This window comes from Pyrgilauda ruficollis, unplaced genomic scaffold (assembly GCF_017590135.1).
Source record: "Pyrgilauda ruficollis isolate IOZ18807 unplaced genomic scaffold, ASM1759013v1 scaffold268, whole genome shotgun sequence".
Classification (NCBI taxonomy): Eukaryota; Metazoa; Chordata; class Aves; order Passeriformes; family Passeridae; genus Pyrgilauda; species Pyrgilauda ruficollis.
Window position 1 is genome coordinate 130030 of NW_024524022.1, and position 21546 is coordinate 151575.

The 21546-nt window shown below is 49.9% G+C and overlaps 1 protein-coding gene across 3 annotated transcripts; it reads left to right on the forward strand.

Annotated features, from left to right (window-relative positions):
- Window positions 1-1228: 1228 nt before the first annotated feature.
- Window positions 1229-20528, forward strand: ALG9 (ALG9 alpha-1,2-mannosyltransferase). Of its 3 annotated transcripts, none has more exons than XM_041471412.1 (15): window positions 1229-1359; window positions 1512-1650; window positions 1897-2031; window positions 2292-2362; window positions 3240-3328; window positions 3703-3838; window positions 4128-4215; window positions 4329-4434; window positions 7978-8100; window positions 9578-9732; window positions 11371-11500; window positions 12128-12275; window positions 12668-12797; window positions 15252-15382; window positions 19698-20528. In XM_041471412.1, the coding sequence occupies exons 1-15, from the start codon at window positions 1262-1264 to the stop codon at window positions 19816-19818; spliced, it is 1800 nt and encodes a 599-aa protein (XP_041327346.1). In that variant the 5' UTR covers window positions 1229-1261; the 3' UTR covers window positions 19819-20528. The 3 variants fall into 3 exon arrangements, with proteins under 3 accessions (XP_041327346.1, XP_041327347.1, XP_041327348.1); XM_041471413.1 differs by having other exon boundaries at window positions 11395-11500; XM_041471414.1 differs by lacking the exons at window positions 1229-1359; window positions 1512-1650; window positions 3240-3328 and having other exon boundaries at window positions 1965-2031.
- Window positions 20529-21546: the final 1018 nt, after the last annotated feature.

Sequence of the window (21546 nt, forward strand, 5' to 3'; positions counted from 1 at the left end):
GTGGGCGATGGACACAAGATGGGTGATGGACCCCGGTGTGTGGGGCAGCACTCTCCCTGTCGCGGTCCCTATCGCCGTCTCGGTCCCTGTCCCTGTCCCTCAGTCGATCCCTGTCCCTGTCGCTCTCCCGCCGCCGCATGGAGCGCGCTGCCCACACCCGTGATGGCGGCGGCGGCTTCGGCCGCGCTCCCGCAGCTGCTCGGGCCCGGCCGCGGCGGCCGGCGGGCGCTGCCTGCCCGTACCCGGCATGGCCGCCAAGGGGGCCCGGCAGCGGCCGCGGGCGGGCGGCGGGGACGCGGCGGGGCGGCGGCCCGAGCCCGGGGGCAGCGAGGAGGCGCGGAACGAGTGGGTGCTGCCGGGGTCGGAGCGGGGCCACCGGGGCTGCTGAGGCTACGGGGGCCACCGGGGCTGCTGAGGCCACCGGGGCCACCGGGGCTGCTGAGGCTGCTGGGGCCGACCGGGGCTACGGGGGCTACCGGGGCTGCTGAGGCCACCGGGGCTGCTGAGGCTACCGGGGCCACCGGGGCTGCTGAGGCTGGCGGAGCTATCGGGGCTACCGGGGCTGCTGAGACCACCGGAGCCGCCGGGGCTGCTGAACCGGGGATGCTGGGGCTGCTGAGGCCACCGGGGATGCCGGGGCTGCTGAAGCCGCCGGTGCCGCCGGTGCCGGGTTTTACACGGGCGGTCCGTGCTGTGGGGACGGTGCCGGAGCATCCCCGGCCCGGCTGCTTTGGGGGTGCTGTGCTGCCCCTTGTGAGGGGCTGGCATCCCCATCTCCTAATGCCACCCTCAGCCCTCTGAGGGTGTCACCTTGTGAGCCGTGTCACCTTGCTCGCTGTCACCTTGTGAGCCGTGATCTCATTGCTGAGTCTTCCTGCTGCATATTTGTAATTTTTTGCCCCCCCCCTTCCCTTTTGGATTAGATCATCCGGGAGCAAAGCAGGGCACGTGACGAGGTGAGGGACGGGACCGGGTGTGTAGGACAGGGACCGGGCGGGTGGGTGATGGACCCGGGTGGGCGATGGACACAAGATGGGTGATGGACCCCGGTGTGTGGGGCAGCACTCTCCCTGTCGCGGTCCCTATCGCCGTCTCGGTCCCTGTCCCTGTCCCTCAGTCGATCCCTGTCCCTGTCGCTCTCCCGCCGCCGCATGGAGCGCGCTGCCCACACCCGTGATGGCGGCGGCGGCTTCGGCCGCGCTCCCGCAGCTGCTCGGGCCCGGCCGCGGCGGCCGGCGGGCGCTGCCTGCCCGTACCCGGCATGGCCGCCAAGGGGGCCCGGCAGCGGCCGCGGGCGGGCGGCGGGGACGCGGCGGGGCGGCGGCCCGAGCCCGGGGGCAGCGAGGAGGCGCGGAACGAGTGGGTGCTGCCGGGGTCGGAGCGGGGCCACCGGGGCTGCTGAGGCTGCTGGGGCCGACCGGGGCTACGGGGGCTACCGGGGCTGCTGAGGCCACCGGGGCTGCTGAGGCTACCGGGGCCACCGGGGCCCCCCCCCTTCCCTTTTGGATTAGATCATCCGGGAGCAAAGCAGGGCACGTCTGGGCCCCTGAAGGATCAACAGCTTTCAAGTGTCTCATCTCGGCCAGGTTCTGTGCAGCTCTGCTGAGCAACATCTCGGATTGTGACGAGACCTTTAACTACTGGGAGCCGGTGAGTCCCTTCCTGCCCTTGGGATTGGCAATTTGAATTTGGCCTGTGCAAATACCCATTTATTTAGGACCTTGTGCTCTCTGTTTCACTTTCCAGCTGGCTTGTGCAAATGCAGATTTATTTAGAGCCTCGTGCTGATCCTTCTGTTTCAATGAGAAATATTTTGCTCTGGAAACTGTCTGCTTTGTGGAAAACTCTCTGCTTTGTGTGCTGCTTGTTAATGTATTTGTTTGATCTCTGTTGTAGACACACTACCTCATTTATGGGAAGGGGTTTCAGACATGGGAGTACTCTCCTGCCTACGCCATCCGCTCCTATGCTTACCTGTGGCTCCATGCCTTGCCAGCCTGGTTCCATGCCAGGGTTCTGCAAACCAACAAGGTAAATTTCGTGTGTGGAAGCTGCTTTTGTGAGGATGAAATGTACATTTCGTGTGTGGGAAATGGCTGCCTGGTTTGGTGTTGAAATTGACTTCGTGTTTATAAAACATGGTTTAAATTGACTTCATGTTTATAAAACTGGTTTGTTGACAAACATTGACCTCCCTGGAAGGATTTCCAAGGGTTTGTGGCTTTCCCCTGATGTTTTACAAGCCCATTTTGTGTCCTGTGCTTCATTCAGACTCTGTCTGTGTCTGCTAGGTTCTCATCTTCTATTTCCTGCGATGCTTCCTGGCCTTCCTGAGCTGCATTTGTGAACTCTACTTCTACAAGTGAGTGTCAGAGTGTCTGCAGGGGATGTGTGGGAGCAGTGTGAGTGCCAGGGACAGTTCCTGCCACAGGAAATAAGCTTTGAGGCTCGTGTGTAGATGAGAAAATGCATGTTCTCGTGATAACTCACTGAGATGTTGGTCAGAACGCCGCAATTAGGACAAAATTGCACTCCCAGATCTCCCACCCACACCTCTACTCCAGCATTTTGTTGTCTGCACTCGTTTCCTCACTGCTGGCAGCAAGCAGGGTGGGAGTGTTGCAGACTGAGGAGAGTCTGGTGCTGTGTTTGCTTATCACAGTGAATTTGACTGGAACACATTGATTGCTGCTGTCTGTAATCTCTCTGCCAGTGCTGTTTACAGCCACTAAAATCAGTAGCCCTAACATGCAATTATTTTGTCTAAATTGGAATTTTATTTTTACCTGCTGCCTCTTGATTCCTGATGCTCAAGCCACTACCCTGCATGAGTTTTTTGTTTGTCGGAAGCCACAGTTCATCTCCTTAAACCAGAGCACTGACAGGAATTTTCTCATCCACATTCTGATTTGAAGAGATGAACTGTGCCTTTTTTTGCATGGTGGGGTTTTGTGAGGGGTGGGGATCACGGATGGATGGAAGTGTGCAGCAGTGCAGCCACAAGCTCCTGAGATTTGCACAAGCACAGCTGGGAGAAGCCAGGCCCCACCCAGAGTTTTGCACTGGGGTAACTCAGGGTCTGAAATCCCAGGCCTGAGGCAGCAGCTGAGTGTTGGGAATCCCCCAGCCCAGATCTCTCAGGCTGCTCCATGGGTTGTTTGTGGTTCTGCATGCCTTGGTGCTGCTGATTCTTGCCCTGGGGCTATTTTGTGGTACCTGTTTCTCTGCTGCTTCCCCAGGGCTGTGTGCAAGAAGTTTGGGCTGCACGTGAGCAGGCTGATGTTGGCCTTCCTAGTGCTCAGCACGGGGATGTTCTGTGCTTCTGCAGGTGAGTTGGCTTGGCACTGGCACTAACAAAGGTTCAGAGAGAAGAAAATCACATCTCCAGGGTACTCTCTGTTGTATTCTCATGGCAGAATAAGCGTTGATTCAAATTTTGTTCTCTGTGTTACAATTTCCAGGCCTGTTTCTGTTGCTGCCTCCTGTTTTTTAATATTGCTGTGCCTTTTAAACAGGCTCTTGGCCTGCCTTCCTTGGACATGCTTTGTTCCAAGGAAGGAGGCTGACACTTTGGCACTTTGCCTTTGTGTGCTGGCCCCTCTGGCTGGCTGTACCTGTTTTCCCAGCCACTGTAAGACTTGCTGCAGGTGTTGGGTGAAGTGTGGGGAAGCCGTGCTGACCTTTAATCCCTTTGTGTTGCAGCTTTCCTGCCCAGCAGTTTCTGCATGTACACCACGGTGGTGGCCATGACGGGCTGGTACATGGACAGGACCTCGGTGGCAGTGCTGGGGGTGGCTGCTGGAGCCCTGCTGGGCTGGCCCTTCAGCGCAGCTCTGGGGTAAGGAGCACTTTCTGCCCTTCCTCAGGTGCTTTTCACCTGCCTGGGGAGAACCAGCAGGCACTGAGCTGCCAGCTTAGCCCAGGATCATTGTACAGGCTTCCTGGCTTTTGAACAGCTCAGCTGGGCAGATTTCCTGGCATTAATATGGGTAAAACCTGAGCTGGATGATGAATCTGGAGTAGGAGCAGAGGCCAGTGGAGTGGTGGTTGTCTCTTGCTTTGAAGGGGCAGCAGAAGCTGCAGTGGGGTTCTCAAAGTCTCCAGCTGACAGCTGGTCTCTCTTTCAGGCTTCCTATTGCCTTTGACTTACTGATCCTGAAGAAGAGGTGGAAAAGTTTCCTAAACTGGTGTGTGGTGTCCTTGATCCTGTTTTTGGTGAGTGCCTGTAACAGCACAAAGAGGGAATGGATGGCAACAGAAGGGATGAGTTACTTTAGGAAAATCTGCTGGAGCTGCTGGCACTTGAACCAAAATCTGCTTTCTTCCAGGTGCCCTTGGTGGTGGTGGACAGCTATTACTATGGGAAGCTGGTGGTGGCACCTCTCAACATCGTTTTGTACAATGTCTTCACCCCCCACGGGCCTGATCTCTACGGTGAGTTTGGGATTACAAGCCAGGGAGGCAGCCCGAGGTTTCCTGGCTGCCCTGGCCCTTGATTGGCAGTGCTTTTTGTGCCGTGCCCTAAAGCAAAAGCAGCCTGCCAGCTCCAAGGGCTGCAGCTGCTGCTTCTGGACACGGGATGTCTCTGTCGAGCTGGCAATGCGCTCCCGCTTCCTCCACGCTGGGAGTTGTGCTGCTTTTGTTCACTTTCCACTCCTGTGAAACTGCCAGGAGGTGTCTCACTGGCTGTGCACAAGTGGCTGTGTGTGTTTGTCAGCTTGAATCTTGTTCCTGGCTGCTGCTCCTCGCAGTCAGGCTGCAGAACTTTGGGAAAGTGAGGAGTGGTGCAGAATCCATGCTTCTTTCTGTCCATATCCTGCACCTTTAGAGCTGGAAATTAATTCTAGCAGGGCTTCAGAAGGGCTGGCAGAGACCAGAGGATGCCTGCACCACCTCTGTGCTCTGTCTGAGGCCCGAGGAGCTGTTCCAGAGGGGCTCAGCAGTGGTGAGCAGCAGCAAGGCTTTCTCTGGCAGCTGGCATTGCTGCTTGGGTTGAGGGGCTGTTTTGGGTGGTGTGAGTGCTGATTTGTCACTTGTGCCTGGCACAGCAGGACAGCAGCTGCTCTGCCACGGCTCTTGGGCTCTGCAGGGAGGCTCTGAAGTGTGGGGCTGAAGTTTTGTGTAAGTAAACTCCAGGCTCTGTCTCTGATAGGTTTTGGCAGGGCCTTGTGCCTGACCTTTTCCACACTGGTGCATGAGTTGTTTGCAGAAGGCTCCAGGGACCAATCTGTCCTGAAGAGTTTTATTCACAGTGACATTCATACAACATCCTCGGGCTAGTAAAAGAGCCTGCCTGGAATTGCTCTTTAATGCAGTGTGGCCAGGACAACGCTGTGTGTTTAGAGAGCTTCAAAACACTGGGGAAAAATAACACTGCCAGGGGAGATGAAAGGCTGGCCAATCCCTCTTGGCTCTGGAAGCTGGGATTTCCCAACGTTCACATGATGGGGGCAGAGTCACCAGCCCAGATCATCTCCAGTGTAAGCACTGCAGTATTTTTGAGACAAGGTTCAATTAATTTTTTTTTCTTCTGTCTTTAGCAATATCCTCCCTCTACATAAATATTGTCTGTGCAATTAATATTTCCCTGGAGTGATTAGGTTTCTACAGCCAAGGGAAAATAGCTGCCAAGAGTATATCCCTGTTTCTGAGGCTTTGGGGTGTTTTTGTGTCCTTACATTCTAAGAAGTCATAATTTGTGACCAGAGTTTTGTCCCACTTTGGAAAGCTTTATTCAGCTTGGGTGGAACATGCTGGAGCTGTTCATGTGACACCTTTCTCTGTGGAGCCCTGCTTCTTGAGCAGAGTGAGAATAAATGAAATGCAGCGAGCAGACTGTTCATTGTAGCAGCACTGAATCAGAATGAGGGCTGTGACTCATGACCAAATTATTGCAGCTTAGTTACTGCTTGCCAGCTGCAGTTCCTGCACTCAGGCTTCAGCCCAGGGTGGGGCTTCTTGTCCTAAACCTCTTTTACAGCTCTGGCCTGAGCTGCCCTCACCATTCCTGTGGTCAAGGTGCAGCGTGGCTAAATTTGATTCACTCCTGAGTTTGAGTTCTGGAATTGCTCCCGGGGCCGTTCCCAGACTCAGAGTTCAAAGCCTGTTCTCACTGGGGGTCTGACAGTGCTTCCAGCTGGTTTTCCCCATGGAAGCACCGTGCCAGGAGCTGCCTGCTGTTCCTTTCCCACTGCCTCCACCAGTCTGTCTCCTGTATCCCACACCTGCCCAGTCTGGGATGTGGATCCTTGCAGGAAGGATTCTCCAGCTCCTCTCCTGCTCTGCAAGCATATTCCCATTACCCTGAGCGTGGAGAGTTCTCAGTGCCCCTCCCTGCATCAAAGATGTTGTTCTGGGCCAGGATTTCTTGCCTGCAGTGGGGTTGTTCCTTTTTGAGGCTGCAGTTCTGTCTCAGTTCACCTTGAGCCATGTGGATAAGAGGAATAAAAACCCTTCTGCCCTGGGAGGCTTTGAGCCTGAGTGCCTCTGAATGGCTGCGTCACCAGTGAGCCAGCCTGGTGCTCTTTGCCTGCTGTGCACTGTTCTCTTCTCCTTTTTTCCCCCTTTTCATTTTTTTTTAGCCTCTCAGAGAGAAGAAAATCTCTCCTTGGAGAAAGAGGGGAGGCTCTGGTGCTTTTTTTTCTGGGCAATTCAGTCACACTGCAAAAAAATGTGAGCGAGCAGCTTTTTTTTGGTGAAAGCTGTGCTTCAGAGCAGCTGATCTGTTTATTAGCAGTGTTATCTGGGCTGTATGGATCGTGGAGGAGTTGTGTTTCGTGAAGTGTCCTTCACTCCTGACCCCCAGGCTGCCAAATCTGAAACCAGAGCAGGGAGAGGTGAATTCAGGGTGAGTTCCCTTTGCTTTCCATCACAGCCAGAAAGGTGACAGGATGGTCCCTGAACTTACCTTCAAAGATTTAAAACTTATTTATATAATTGCTGTTTGCTTTCAGAGCTGACAACTCAGGCTTTCCTCCATAAACCCAAGCTGCTTGGCCAAGCAGTGACTCCAGTGCCATGTTTGTGACACTCCCAGTGCAGCTTCTCCCTTTTTTTAGCTGCAGGAGCTGCAGAGCTTTTGGGTTTTCCTTGCTGCTATTCAGTTGTCTGATTAATTTCAACACGGACCCGATGTAAGTGGCTCTGATTGCAGGAAATTGCTGTGGCATGTGACACATGTCACAACAGTGCAGTGATTAAAGCCCCCGCGTGTCATTTACTGGCTGATTGAGCTAATCACACTGAGAGAGTGGGAAATGTGTGGAGAGGAACTGGCATTCCTCATTGTTAAGGGCTTTAAGCATCCTGAATTAAGAGTCTAAATAAATGACAGTTGGACTGGAGTTTCTTTCAGTTTACATCCTCCAGAGCTTGCAGCCAGTTCCCAAGTGTGGAGGCAGAGCTGCCTGGCTCCTGTTTGTGTCAGAACAGGCTGAATTTGGGACATTTAAATAGTGCTGAGTCTAAGGAGGGACCAAAACCAGCATTTAGTGGCAGAGTCTTTGTTGGGGTGAAGTGAGAATACAAACTCCTTTCCTCCTTAATCCTTTTTGGTACCTTTTCTGTTCCTGCCAACCCAGAATGAACATCCTCACTCCAGAATTACATGACATTGTGTGGTTTTGTGTTACTCCTCTGCAGTTAGAAAGAAAGAATGAATTTGGGGTCAAGTTTCCACCTCTGCTTCCTTGCTGTCCTTCTGAATGCAGGGGTGAGCTGTGTGTCACAGAGTTCTGCTGGCTGTTGGAGTGCTCTGGGAGTCATGAGCAGCAGATGTAATACTGACTATTTTTCACCCTCAGGGAAAAAATAAGGAGAAAAATAATTTCTGAGCAGGAAGACAATGAAGTTTCTTGGGCAGGTGGGAGTGTGAGCTGCTCTGGTGGGCTGTGTCAGGCAAAGAAGGGCCAAAGCTGCTGTTCCATCATTCATGCTTGTGTTTTAAACCTCTTTTTTCCTTTTTTTCTCACCCTTCAGGTACAGAACCCTGGTACTTCTATTTCATCAATGGCTTTCTGAATTTCAATGTGGTTTTTGTGCTGGCCCTGCTCGTGCTGCCTCTGACCTGTCTGATGGAGTGTCTGCTGCAGAAATTCCGTGGTGAGTGCAGGGCAGCTGGCAGGGTTTGCCTGTCAAAGAGCAGCTTTTCCTTTCTGGAAGTGAAACTGGGAGCAGTGAGAGCCTTTGGAGCAGCAGGAAAGTTCTGGAGCTCATTAGAGTTCAGGATTGTTCCTTGCCTCCACCTCAAGAGGAAAAATGTATTAAAAAAAGCAAGCCTGCCAAGGTGTGTGGTTCCTCAGCTTCATTGTGACATTTAATGCATCAGGAATGGCCCAGTCAATAGTCCTGAAGGGGAAGGAAGCTGAACCTGGTGTTGTTCCCATCTTGTCTGCAGCTGGAAATGGGTAGAAACCTTTTGGGATTGAAGCTGGACTGTTCTGGGCACTGTGGGTTTTTCAGCTGCCAGGACTGAGCCCTCTCTGGGAAGTGTCCCTGTGGGTGTGGATATACTGAGAGTTAAAAAAAAAAATAGAGGAACCAGAATATTCCCTGCTTCACACTGGGCTTTTTCTTGAATAAAATGACATCAGTTTGAACACATGACACTTGTAAGTGACTCCAGAGGAAGTGTAAATTCTTCTCTGCTGTTTTCCTAAGGAAGAGTCATCGAGGCTCAGCAGCAGCCTCCAGATTCATCAGTCCAGTCAGTGCTTTGCTCTCTCTCTGGTTTCTTTTACTGACTACAACAAACAGTAACACAATCCTCGATGAAAATGTATGTTAAGGGATGTTTGCTTATATCTGTTCCTTGGCTGTGAGTGACAAACTCTCAGAAAGCAGTAAAAGCTCAGTGGGGGCTCCTGTAAATGCAAGATTTCCTGCTGTTCACTTGGTGTTCTTGTTCTGAGCAGCAGGAGCGACTCTGCCAAGTGCTTTGTTCTTATTGTCTGTGAAATGCCGTTGGCTTAATTGCTTAACTCTGCTGTTGGGAGTAGCAAGGGGTAGGAGAGGGACTGAAAATTGTCAGGCAGTGTAGAGCCCTCCTCAGTGTGACTGAAATTCAGGGTAATTGTTGTTATTTTTGAATCAGTTATTTCCTCTGTTAAGCAGAAGGCGCCTGAGAGACCTCTCCTGATGTTATTTTTGTAATGAGGCACTGAAGGTTGGGCAAACTTCAGGATCTAAACAAGCATTTGGGAGGGGAAGGGGAGCTCCTGAGGAGGCCCTTTCTGATCTTGGTGTGTACAATGCCCAGCAGGAAACCCAGCACTCCTGTCTGCCTCTTCAGACCTGGCACTTCCTGATGGGTTTTGTGTCTTCTTGGATCCACTAACACTTATTTTCTGCTTTTCCTCTTCCTAAGGCCATTGGAATTGTCAGTATTGTAGGAATTTGCAAAAATCCTCTGAGGAAAATGCCCTGCTGGCTCTTTGGGTGTGTTACCTGGGTTTTAGCAGCAGGGGTGCTCAGAGCAGGGCGTGTTTGGGTCTCCAGAGTGGGCTTTGGGTGGGAGAGGGGATTTTGCTAGAGAAGGAATTCTTGCTTTACTCCTTTGCTGAGGTTTTGTTTCTTCCAGTTCAGAATCTGGGCCGTCCCTACTGGCTGACCCTGGCTCCCATGTACATCTGGATCCTGATTTTTTTCAGCCAGCCCCACAAAGAAGAGAGATTTCTCTTCCCCATCTATCCCCTCATCTGTCTCTCTGGTGCTGTGGCTCTCTCTGCTCTTCAGGTAAATTCCAGTGGTTTTTAATAAATAGCTGAGAATATTTCCCAGCCATTATTTCATGACCATTTTGAGTTGATCTCCAGTCCCAAGTGGGAATTCTTGGAGCTGTGATGCTGTAGTGCCAACACCACCCAAAATCCAAGAGATTCCCTGAGGGTTCAGTAACGTGCTGATGGAATTGTGCCTCCTTGGCTGCTCAGCTCCAAGGGCAGGAATGTGGGTGTGCAGGAGATGCATTTTGATGTGTCTCAGAAGGAATCCCTCCCTCACTGGGTTGAAAAAAGGCAAAGGGATCTCGTTTAAATGTTGGGATTGCATTGAACATTTGGAAGAGCCAAAACCTGGATGTTTAGTAAACATCACTTGAAACACTTCACAGAGCAAAGCACTAATAGAGACTGATATAAACCTTCCCAAAGCTCAGAATTATTAATCTCCTGCTGTTAAAAAGGCTCAGGAATGCAGCCAGGAGTCCCTGCTGGAGCCTGTTCCAGCTGTTTGGCCTCACCCTGCTGTGCAGCACTGCTGGAATTCCTGCTCACCCCTCAGTCCCTCATCCTTCAGGTGCTGTTCTCACTCTGCATCTCCACTCACTCCCACAGGAGTTCCAGTCCTTGCCTTCACAGAGGATCCAGCCTGGAATGGCACCAATTTTCTGGCTCTGACTGAGAATTCCTCTGTGCTCTCAGAGCATCACAGAGCAATGTTCATTTATTTTCATTGTGAATATGGCTTGAGGAAAGTTTCGTGTACGTTTCTTGCATATTTTGCCACTGTTTGATGACATTTTGCCCAGTATGGAGCATCCAGCTGAGAATCTGGAACTGATTGCCCACCAGCAGGACAAGTTTGTCATTCTCCCCCTCTTGGATGTTATGAGCAAAATGCAAACAGGACAAGAGAAACAAACCAGCTGAGGGTAGGGAGTGAATAACCACTCCTGCAGAACAGCAGGGAGGCACCAAGGCAAGGACTGGATGTGTTTCCTCCTGGCTGTTCCCAGAAAGGCTTTTTAATTGTAAAAAACCAAACCTAAAGGATACTGAGAGTTACAATTTTTCTTTTATCAATTTTTCTTTTACAAATTTTCTTTTTATCAATTTTTCTTTTATCAGTTTTTCTTTTATCAGTTTCAGAGTGACTTGTGTTTAAAGCTGGATGCAGAATGTGCTCTGTGGTGTTTTATTCACTTCAAAGCTGTGGTTTGTGCAGGCAGGGTAAACAACCAGAGGTCACTCTGGAAATCTGGGTCATGGAGCTTGTGTTAGGCAGGAATTCAGTCCAGCATGGAAAATCAGGTGAGTCTGCAGGGAACTTCTGCAGAGCTGTCTGAAAGGGACCCTTGCCCCTGGTTCACCTGGGAGCAACCAAGCTGCAGCCCCTGAGAGAGCACTTTAGGTCCAGAGGCCTTCCTAGGGAAAAGAGCTGAAAACTTCTTGAAATACCCCAAATTTTCACTGAAATATGTCTAAACCCTCTGAATTTCTGTACATTTTGATGGCTCTGAGTTTAAAAAGCCCAAAGATCTGGTGGGGGATGCATTGTTGTAAGAGCTTTGTGAAAAATGAGAATTTTGCTGAATGGATCAGACTTGGAGTAACTTCATATTGTCTCTCTTTTTTTTTTAATCTCTTCCCTGAGAAATGTTACCACTTCATCTTCCAGCGCTACCGCCTGGAACACTACACAGTGTCCTCCAACTGGCTGGCCCTGGGGACTGTCCTCCTCTTTGGCCTTTTGTCACTGTCACGCTCTGTTGCCTTATTCAAAGGTTGGTATTTCTTGTTTGCCCTCTGCTCTCCTGCCTCTTGGGCTCAGTTCTGCAGAAATTGTGCTGTGCAAATCAGGAACCTCGAGAAGTTTGGGTGTTGTTGCTGCAGGGGAAGGAATAAGTTCTGCTGGTCACCATTCATTAATTATTAATTATACATTCATCCATATGTGTGTATGAATGGGTCACCAGAATTGCATCACTTAAAAATCCTCTTCATCTTCCACCAGTACAACTCCACTGATCTAAAACCTGGTATTAAAGCAGATAGTTCAGCTTTCAAATAGGTTATCCTATAGGAAAAGCATTTTCTTGTGTAAAACATGAATTAGGTGCATGAATCCTTAATAGAAATGGATTGGACATTCCTGGAATCAGAGCCTTCCACCTCATCAGTATTTTTTGAGGTTTTGGTGGCCACTGACAGCCAGAACAGGGAAATGTGAATAAAATTGGCAGGGGCACTAAGGTTAAGAGGGGAAGCTTTGAATCCAGCCACTTCTTAGCACAGACCAGTTCATTTATTCACTGAGTTATCAGTTAAAAATTTATACATGAAACAATTTTTGTAGGCTTTCATTAAATACCCCTCTTACTTTAACCTTAATTATGATCTGCCTGCCACAGGCTACCACGGGCCCCTGGACCTGTACCCTGAATTCCACAGGATTGCCACTGACCCCAGCATCCACACGGTGCCAGAGGGGAGGCCAGTCCATGTCTGTGTGGGAAAGGAGTGGCACAGGTTCCCCAGCAGCTTCCTCCTGCCAGACAAGTGAGTGCTGCCATGGGAAAGGTGCAATTAGGTGAGGTGGATAACGAGGGCGCAGTAATGAGGGGCAGAATAGTGGGTGTGGGGAACCCTCAGGAGCTTGGATCTCTGGTGTCACCAGCAGTGGCATAAACAGTGTTAAAGCACCCAAATAAAGGATTCTGAAGGTTTTTCATCAGCACACTGGCCACAAGTTCCTGGGAATCTTTGGTGTGCCTGAGGATGGTGTCCTTGGTTCTGGTTTTGGTGCTGAAAGTATCCAAATAAAGGGTTCTGAAGGTTTTTCATCAGCACACTGGCCACAAGTTCCTGGGGAGCTCTGGTGTGCCTGGGGATGGTGTCCTTGGCTCTGGTTTTGGTGCTCTCACACAAAGTGTTCTCCCTGTTCCCTGCAGCTGGCAGCTCCAGTTCATCCTGTCAGAATTCCGGGGCCAGCTGCCCAAACCCTTTGCCAAGGGGCCCTTGGCCACCAGGATCATTCCTGCAGACATGAACGACCAGAACAAGGAGGAGCCATCTCGATATGTAAGGATTTGTTCCTGCTTTCTTTCCCTTGCCTCGCTGGGTAATTTCAATTAATGCAGTGCCTCACAGTGGATCTCCCCATTTCTGCTTCCTGGGGAGTTCCAAAGCAAAACTGGTCCCTCTGCAGCACTTGAAAATCTCCCCATTCTTGTGAGTGGCTTCTGTTTGCCTTTCATCTGCCAGTTTGAGGACATCATGGTAATAAAAGAAGCAGCAGAAGTAAGAACTCCTAATTATTGCAGTTTTGGGTTTAGTGTAGTGTGTTAATGTGATCACAGGAATGCGTAATTTGAAGTCCCCCACAGAAAATATTTGTCACTGAGCAGGAATTGAAATGTTCCTCTTTTATTTCTTTTTAAATATAAAACTATTCATCATATTTTCAACTGAGGAGGAGGAACTTAATTTGGAACTTAATTGCGTTAGTGGGAATCTGCTAAGATAATGTATATTGGTATTATTGATTTATTTCCTGGTTGAATTGAACAAAACCAGTGCACAGATAGGAATGTCTTAAAATTATTGCTAGCTGGCATGTTTAAAATTACTAACAGGTTCAGTCTTGGCAGTCTTGTGGGTTAAAACTCTTATTTTGAGGCTCATTATGCAGTTACTGGAAATGGGAAGGAGGCGTTTTCCCACCTGAGAGGAGCTGTCTGCTGCAGTGCATTTAATTTATGAAATCTTTAACTGGGGCTTATTTTTAGCACAGACAGCTGGCTGCTACAGCCTGTGACTAATAGAGCAAAACACACTTTTGTTTCATGCTTGTTCCTTAATGTCACCCTACAACTTTGTTATTTCTCATGCAAGCTCAAGGGCCTGGGACTTGAGAAATCTGAAATTAAACAGGGGCTTAAAACTCTTACTTTTGACCTGCTAATTACCCCAAGAGATTAAGATCTTTCCCCAGATTTAGTGAGTAAGAGCATATTCAGATTTTTTAAAAAGTAGAATAATAATTAGCAAGAACTGCACAGGACTGTGAGAGGGGATAATTCTAAATAGCACGAGGCTGTTGGTCATTTAAAGGGGAGAAAACAAATGGTTCAGGAGGATTATCTGAGCCATGGATAAAACCATTAATGGCTGTGATCTCACTGTTTCAGGTGTAAGTATCTATTACTGCTCTGCTTGGAAATGGAAGAGGGAACCTCGGTGTTCCTGTTGCTATGAGACACTGGGGGAAGAGTGATTTGATCTTGTTTTGCAATCTCTCATTCCTCAATCACATCGAGCTGCACTTACCTTGCACTTGCCCAGCTGGGGAGGTGCATTTGTCTCTGAAAGTGCTAAGAAAGAGATAAGGAATATTATTCTTCCCAAGATACATCCAAGCAGGACCAGCAGATTAGGCCTGAAAGCTGCTAACAGCAGCTGCCTTCAGAGAAGGGGCTTTTTAAGCACTTTTCTCTTCACTTCCAGCACCATCCAGACCCCATGGCAGCAGCAGATGTGCCCTTAGCTCCAGCTCTGGGCTGTTCCCACTCCTGTCAGCCAGCAGGGGATCCAATTCAGCTCTCCTCCACTTGGCAGAGCAGTGGTATCAAATAAAGAGTGGGAGGGGGAAAAGGAAAGGGGAACAGAAGAGGAGAGGATGTAATTTAGAAATCCCTCGCAGCTTTGTTCAGTAGAACTCGTTCCTTTCTTTCATTTCAAGGTCTGTGCATCACCCAAGTCTTGTGTAAATCCCCAAATCAATGCAGAGGTGCCATGTTGGCCTTCAGAGCAGGAGGAATATCATCCTTGGCTTCACTGTAACGTGTGAAAATACAAGGGAAACATGGCTTGCACCTGGAATTTAGAGTCCCAGCCCTTTTAGGGTGGCATTTAGGCTGAGACAAGTGAGGTCCTTGAGGCAGCAGCTTGTCTTTCTCTGAATGATTCTACATCACTTCCAGATAAACTTGGTTAGTGGCTTGGGAGTCCTTCTGCTAATGAGCCAGAGCCTCTCCCAGGGCCTGGAATGTTCCTCTCACACAGAGCAAGAAGTGGATTCAGCATCCTCAGCTGCGTTTCCTGTGGTGTAATTTCATTTGCCACTCAGTTGTGATGCCACAGAGCCATCTGCTATCCAGCTAATTAAATTGTTTCCAGCCTAAATTGTTACATTAAACCCCAAAGGTGCTTCAGAAAAGGGATCTCAAGCATGGCCAAGGAAGTTGGCAGTACAATTTTGTGGGAGAGTGAGCTGAAATCCCTCAAGGAAGAGTTTCAGGGAGTAAGGCAGGATAAGACATAGGATTCCCAGCAGGAAGGAGGAGGTTTCATAATGATGTCTCCTGCTGGATTCCCCCACAAAGGTTTTGGTTGAAAACCTTCAAATTATGTTACCTGTGTCCTGCACAAAGCATTTCACCTGCTGCTGGGAATGCAGCCCTCTTGTGATTGCTGTGAATGAGCGCAGAAGCAAACCCACAGGAAATAAATCCCAGCACTTCTGTGTTCCTGCAGATTGACATCTCCAAATGCCACTACCTGGTGGACTTGGACACAGCAACAGAGACCCCCAGGGAGCCAAGGTACTCCTCCAACAGAGAGGAGTGGGTGACCATTGCCTACAAGCCATTCCTTGATGCTTCCAGGTAGGATTTGCACTTTGGAGAGGGAGGGATAGGGGCAGTCTGGGATTTCTGTTGGCAAAAGTGGACAGGGAGGAGAGATCCGTGGGTAAATGCCAGCTTTCTACTGCTCTCCCAGCAAAGTAGAGCCTTTGTCAAACTCCTGCTTGCAAAATTTATGACCTAAGTTGTTTTAGAGTTGAAAGTCTGTGAGGAGGGTGGTGAGAAGGAATATTTTTATAAAGAAATAAACAATTTCTTTATAAAGCTTCCTGCTGAAGCAATGTTTTTTGTGGTTGCTTTCCAAAGAAATGAGGTGGATGTCACCTCCTCCCAGGAGACTTTTCACTCTCTTCTGTCCCAGGCACATTCAAGACAGGTATAAATCATCAGGGGGGATGAGCTCTGAAAAATGTTATGAAAGCTGGCAGAGAGAAGAGGCAGTCAGCAGGGCCACACCTTTACTAAGCACCAGAAAATCCATGGAAGAGATCCCTGCTGGAGTCTGCTCTGCAGAGCTGTCTGCTCACTGAGCACCTTGCTGGAGTGTCTGGCCAGGAGTCTGTGAGAAGCAGACTGGGATTTGCTCTCCTCCAGGCTCTCAGGGAGTGGGACCAGGGCTGTCAGACTGGGAATGTTGTTCCTACATTCCTGCAAACACAGGAACCCTCCTGAGCTGTACAAGGATGTGATTTAGCCCTTCAGAGCTCACGAAGGTGTCACCCCAGGACAGAGACTGGAAAAACCTCTGTAAGAAACGAACCCAGAGTTCAGTGCCCTCCTGTTTTCCATGAGAGACCTGATTGCTTCCTGGTGCTTGGGCCCTGCAGGGAGTGGGGCTGGGAAGAGCAGGGGAAGGAGTGGCAATGTTTGAGCAGCTCCCAGGAGGGCTCTGGTGTTCCCAGCTCGCTGACACAAACAGCTTTCCTTGGCAAGGTCTTCCATGAGCTGCATTTTCCAGGAGAACCTGCTGCTACATTTGGGCAGCACTTTGGGAAGGGAGAAGGAGGTGGCCAATGAATTTTATTAACGAGGCAATTGAAGCATCAAAGGCACTCCTTGTGCAGAGGATTTGCCCTTAAATGTGCATTTCTGCTTTAAAGCCACATTTGTGTGTTCTTACAGCTGCTTTACCCTCCTTGCTTTATCTTTGGAGCTGAGTTGAGGTTTCAGGTTTGCAGGCAAGGGGCAAAAAAAAACCAAAACAACCCCCAAACCCATCAAGGACCTCCCCAGCTCAGCCCAAAGTGCAGCTTTTGTGTGAAAATAAATGAAAAATTGCAATCAATGACCCCAGCAGCTCAGTTCAGTCCTGCTGCACTGGAGGCTTCTGGGGCTCGCTGTGAGTCTCCCATTGACGTCAGCAAGTGCAAATGTAAATCTCAGCTGGCTCTGATAAATGGTGCTGCTAATTGAATTAGAGAGCACTCCCAGCCACCAGCTAATTATGCTCCTCAGGAAGCTGCTTTGCCAAGGTCCATTTAATTCTATATTGGCTGAATGCTCCGAATCTGGCACAGAAAAGGGGAAATATATCACAGCTCCCCTCTGAGGAGCACATATTTTCCAGCTCTTTAGGGCTGAGCTGTCTGCTTGCTCCAAACACTTGGGTTTTCCATAAAAAAAAATAAAATTCTCTGTGCAAAATTAATGATTGGGTCACCTTGCTGGAGCATAGCATTACCCTGCTTTGATAAGAGGCTGTCTTGTTCCCTTTAATGGAGTTTTCCTCCAGTTGTTTTCCATATTTTTGTTTTTAAAGTAGCTGAATTACTTCTGAAATGTATGTGTTGGTACAGAGTTTAACCTCCAGAGGAAGTGCAGACATTAAAGGGTTTTCAGAGAGCTTTGATCATGAGCTTCTTGTGCCTTGGAGGCACTGGGACCTGCCCAGGTGGCACTGGGGCCTGTCCAGGTGGCACTGGGACATGTCCATGTGACTGGGACCTGCTCAAGTGACTCTGGGACCTGTCCATGTGACTGGGACCTGTCCAGGTGGCTCTGGGACCTGCCCAGGTGGCACTGGGACCTGTCCATGTGACTGGGACCTGCTCAAGTGGCACTGGGACCTGCCCAGGTGGCACTGGGACCTGTCCAGGTGGCTCTGTGGCAGAGTTCAGCTTCCTCCTGCCATTCCCTGCTCTGCTCCCTCCTCCTGCCTCTCTCTGAGCTCTGCTGTCACCAAACTCAAGTTACAAAATGCAGTTTTAGGAGGGATCTCAGCACTGCAGGTGTCCAAGTGCTGCCAGTCCATGTTAGTCTGGGAATTGGGAAGGGAGGACATCTTCACTTGGGATTTCCTTCCATCCCACAACAGCTTCCTCTGGCACTGCTGGAGCAGTTTTTGGTTTGTTTCTCCTGAAATTCAGGCAGAAACAGGCTTAGCTCCAAGGATCACTGTGCTTCCAGCTCTGGTAGCTGGGAGCTGCTCTGTCCTGCAGCAGTGCCTCCTTCAGAGCCCAAAAACCCTGGAAAAACAAACCCTGCTCAGCCAGCTTGGAGCAGTCCCGGCCCTGCTCCTGCTGTGGGAGCTGAGAGCTGATCAAGGCTCCACACACTCTGTCTCTGGGGGACAAATTTAGCAGCAAATGCAAATAGAACATTAAATATATTCCCTGTCATCTGTCACCCAGCCCCTTCCATGTGCCATCTGCTGTCTGAGGTGGCTGAGCTGACACAGAGAGGTGACAGGAGGTGAAGGTTCCTTCTCTCTGAGCTGGGAGGGGACAGGGAGGGTGCAGGAGCTGCCTGAGCCCAGCTGAGCCCAGCCAGGCTGTGCCAGAGCCTCGGGAGCCCCTGGGGAGATGCAGCTCCCAGTGGCAGTTCCTGCCTTTGTTTTTGTGCTGTGCTTTTGAAAGATCTCCAGTGCAAGCAAACAAAACACAATTCTTCTTTCTGCTGAAAAAAAATAAAAAAATCGCTAGAATTGGGTGTCCAGAGCAGCAGAGCTGGGAGTGAGTGACCAGCAGGAGTGTGCCATCCCTGAGCACTCAGCAGTCCAAATCTGAGAGCTGCTGCTGCCTTTCCAAGCTTTCTGTGACTGGGGTGACACTTGTGGCTGGCAAAGGTTGATGTTTTCCCATCCAGGTGATCTTAAACACACAAAAAGAGAAGCTGTGGTGCTGAGGAAGCAAAACTCTGCCTCAGCCCCAATTTCAATGAGTTGCTCGGATTTTTGAAGCCTCACAAAGCTCAGAGCTGCTGCTGAAGGATTTTATTTGTCCACTTCACACTGAAACCCGGACTGTACCATTAGTGAGAGAATACATTCATTCACAATGCTCTCAGCCAGCACAGCTCCAGCAATTAGCAACCCAATCAAAGGTGCTAATTTCACCCAGACATCATTAAGCCCTCCGTGCTCCACTGGTCCAGTTTTTGAAAGGCTGTGAAATGCCAGCTCCCAGCACTGGCAGGGCATGGGGTGAGTGTGGCTTTTAGAGCTGCCCAGCCCTCTGTAATTCAATATTTCCACAGAAGATTGGCTCAAGAGCCAAACTCCAAAATGCCAGTGCCCATCAAAGCTGCTTTTTGTTTCTCAGAGAGGCGTGGGGGGAAAGGGATGGGGTAGAAAAGAGGAGATTCCAGGAGGGAAATGCAGCTCTTCACCTTCACAGTGCCCCAAAGGACAGGGCTGTGTGACCCCCAAGACACCCTGGTTGCTGATATCTGGGATTTAATGTCTTTCAATAATTACAGTTCAATTTAATTTCTCTCAATAATTTTAAGAATTCATAATTACTCTCAGTAATTACCTCCCTGCCTTCTCTCCCCCTCAATCCTGCTGGGAATGGACGGTGGGCACGAGGTTGTATTGTATTTGTGTTGCCCCCAGATGAAGGCAGGAATGATGGATCTGACTCCACGTTCTCAGAAGGCTAATTTATTATTTTATGATACTATATTGTATAAAAGAACACTATACTAACTAACTAAAGAATACAGAAAGGATACTTACAGAATGCCGAAAAGATAATAATGAAAACTCATGACTTTTTCCAGAGTCTTGGAAAACTCTGAAAGAGTTTCAGAGTCTTGGAAACTGATTGGCCAAAGAGTGAAAACAACTCACACCAGAATCCAGTGAAACAATCACCTGTGGGTGAACAATCTCCAAACACATTCCACATGAGCAAAGCACAGGAGAAACAAATGAGATAAAACTGTTTTCATTTTTCTCTGAGGCTTCTCAGCTTCCCGGGAGAAAAACCCTGGGCAAAGAGATTTTTCCACAAGGTTGGCCTCTTAAACCGGTGCCAACCAGCTCTGGTGGCACCAAGGAGGAGAGAATTGGGTGCTGAAGGGATGATGGATTTGCTTTTCCCCTCTGCTTGTCCAGGTCCTCGCGGCTGCTGCGGGCGTTCTACGTCCCGCTGCTGTCGGAGCGGCACACGCGCTACGCCAACTACACCATCCTGAAATCCCGCAGGAGGCAGCCCAGGAGGAAAGTGGGAGGCTAGGAACGCACCTGGGCCAGCCCAAAAACCCACCCAAAGCGTCTGCTGGCACTCTTGGACAGCCCCCTGAGCCCCTGCAGCTCCCTGAGTGAAGGATGGTGCTGGAGGATTCCTTGAGGAGCTCTGGCAGCCTCTGCTCCTCTGCCTCAAGCCGTTGGAAAATCCATGGATGGGTTATCCCTGCTGCTCCCCGTGTTCCCTCTTACACCAGAGAAGAGAAAAATGGAAAATAAAACAGGGGGTGGCACCGTGAGGTTCTGCTGCAGGCTGCAAATGTGGGGAAATCCAGCTCAAATTCTCTCTGTCTCTGCCCCATCCACCCTCTGCTCTCCTCACCTGCTGTCTTTCACCCAGGGAATTGGTTTGTTTCAGGTAACAAAGCTTAGGAATTTTCCTTTTCCAAGGGGAAAGGGAGGAAGAACACCTGACTGACAATGAACTGGAGTGCATTGAATCTCCAGGAATGAACCATCGTGCACCACAGAGGAACAGCCAAAGCTGCTCTGTCCAGGAGACATTTCCAGGGATAAACCTGTGCTTTTGGGAAGAAAAAACCAAACTGGGACAATTATGTGTTTAATGGGATCAGTGTTTGTGTTATCTGTGAAGCCAAGTGTTTGTTTGCTATTTATAATGTTTTTTTCAAGATCCTTTGACTTCTAGACTTCAGCATCTTAAAAATTCTGGAATCATCCAGAGAGGAGAAGGATGAATCAAATTTTTTTTTTTTTTTTGTTGCAGTTCTGTTTCCCAGAATAGCCAGGATGTGTTACGTGGGTCCAACACGCCTCAGAGCAGTGCTGTGCTTGTTATATTTCCATTTTTAAACATGCAGCATCACCAGCTGGATGGAGGAAGCTGCTTTCACTCACTTCCCTGGAATTCTGTGGGGGTGGGATGGGATTGGGGTGGGATTGGGATGGGATGGGATGGGATGGGATGGGATGGGATGGAGCACAGGGGAGGTTCTGCACCTGCTCCATGCTGTGCCTGGGGTTGGGTTGGTCTGAGCTGGGGGACTGGGGAGCAGATTTAGATGTTTGGGATCCAGAAAAGCTCTGGGAATCCATGTGTTGGTTCAGGTGGTGGGTGCAGATCTCAGCAGGGAGGGCTGTGGTCCAACCTGATCCTGCTGGGACAGAGCAGGAGGAGCTGGATGAGCAGCAAGGCTGGGCTGAATCATAGGATAAACCTCAGAAACAGGAGGAGGTTCTGAACCCCACTAAGGGTTTTTTTTAATGTTTGTGCTACAACCAGTGCCCTGCCTGGAACCTGGATGGTCACAGCACGGAGAATCCATTGCACCCCACTCCCCGGGGCAGCAGCTGGAAGCTGAGGCTCTAAATTCAGATTTGGGGTGGTGTCTGAGTGGTGCCAACCTTGGGGAAAGGCAGCTCTCACCTTCCCAAGTGGCAGCTCTGGAGTCTGAGGTTTTCCTGCAGTGCTGGCTGGGGAGGGCAGAGCTGACAGCAGCTTCTGTGTTCACCATCTCCCCCCTCCCAGCTCTGCCCTCGGTGGAGTTCACACAGGGCTGTGGTGCTGGCAAATCCAAACCAAAACTTGCTCTGCAACAAAGCACCAGCCCCAGCAGTGGCTGCAGCAGCTCTGTGCTGCTGTGACTGTCCCCTGTGCCAGCCCTCAGCCTGTGCTTGGTGTGGGCACAGAGCAGTGAACACCCACTGAAACCACTGTGCCTGCTCCACCTTTCTTTCCACTTGGATTCCTGTTCTG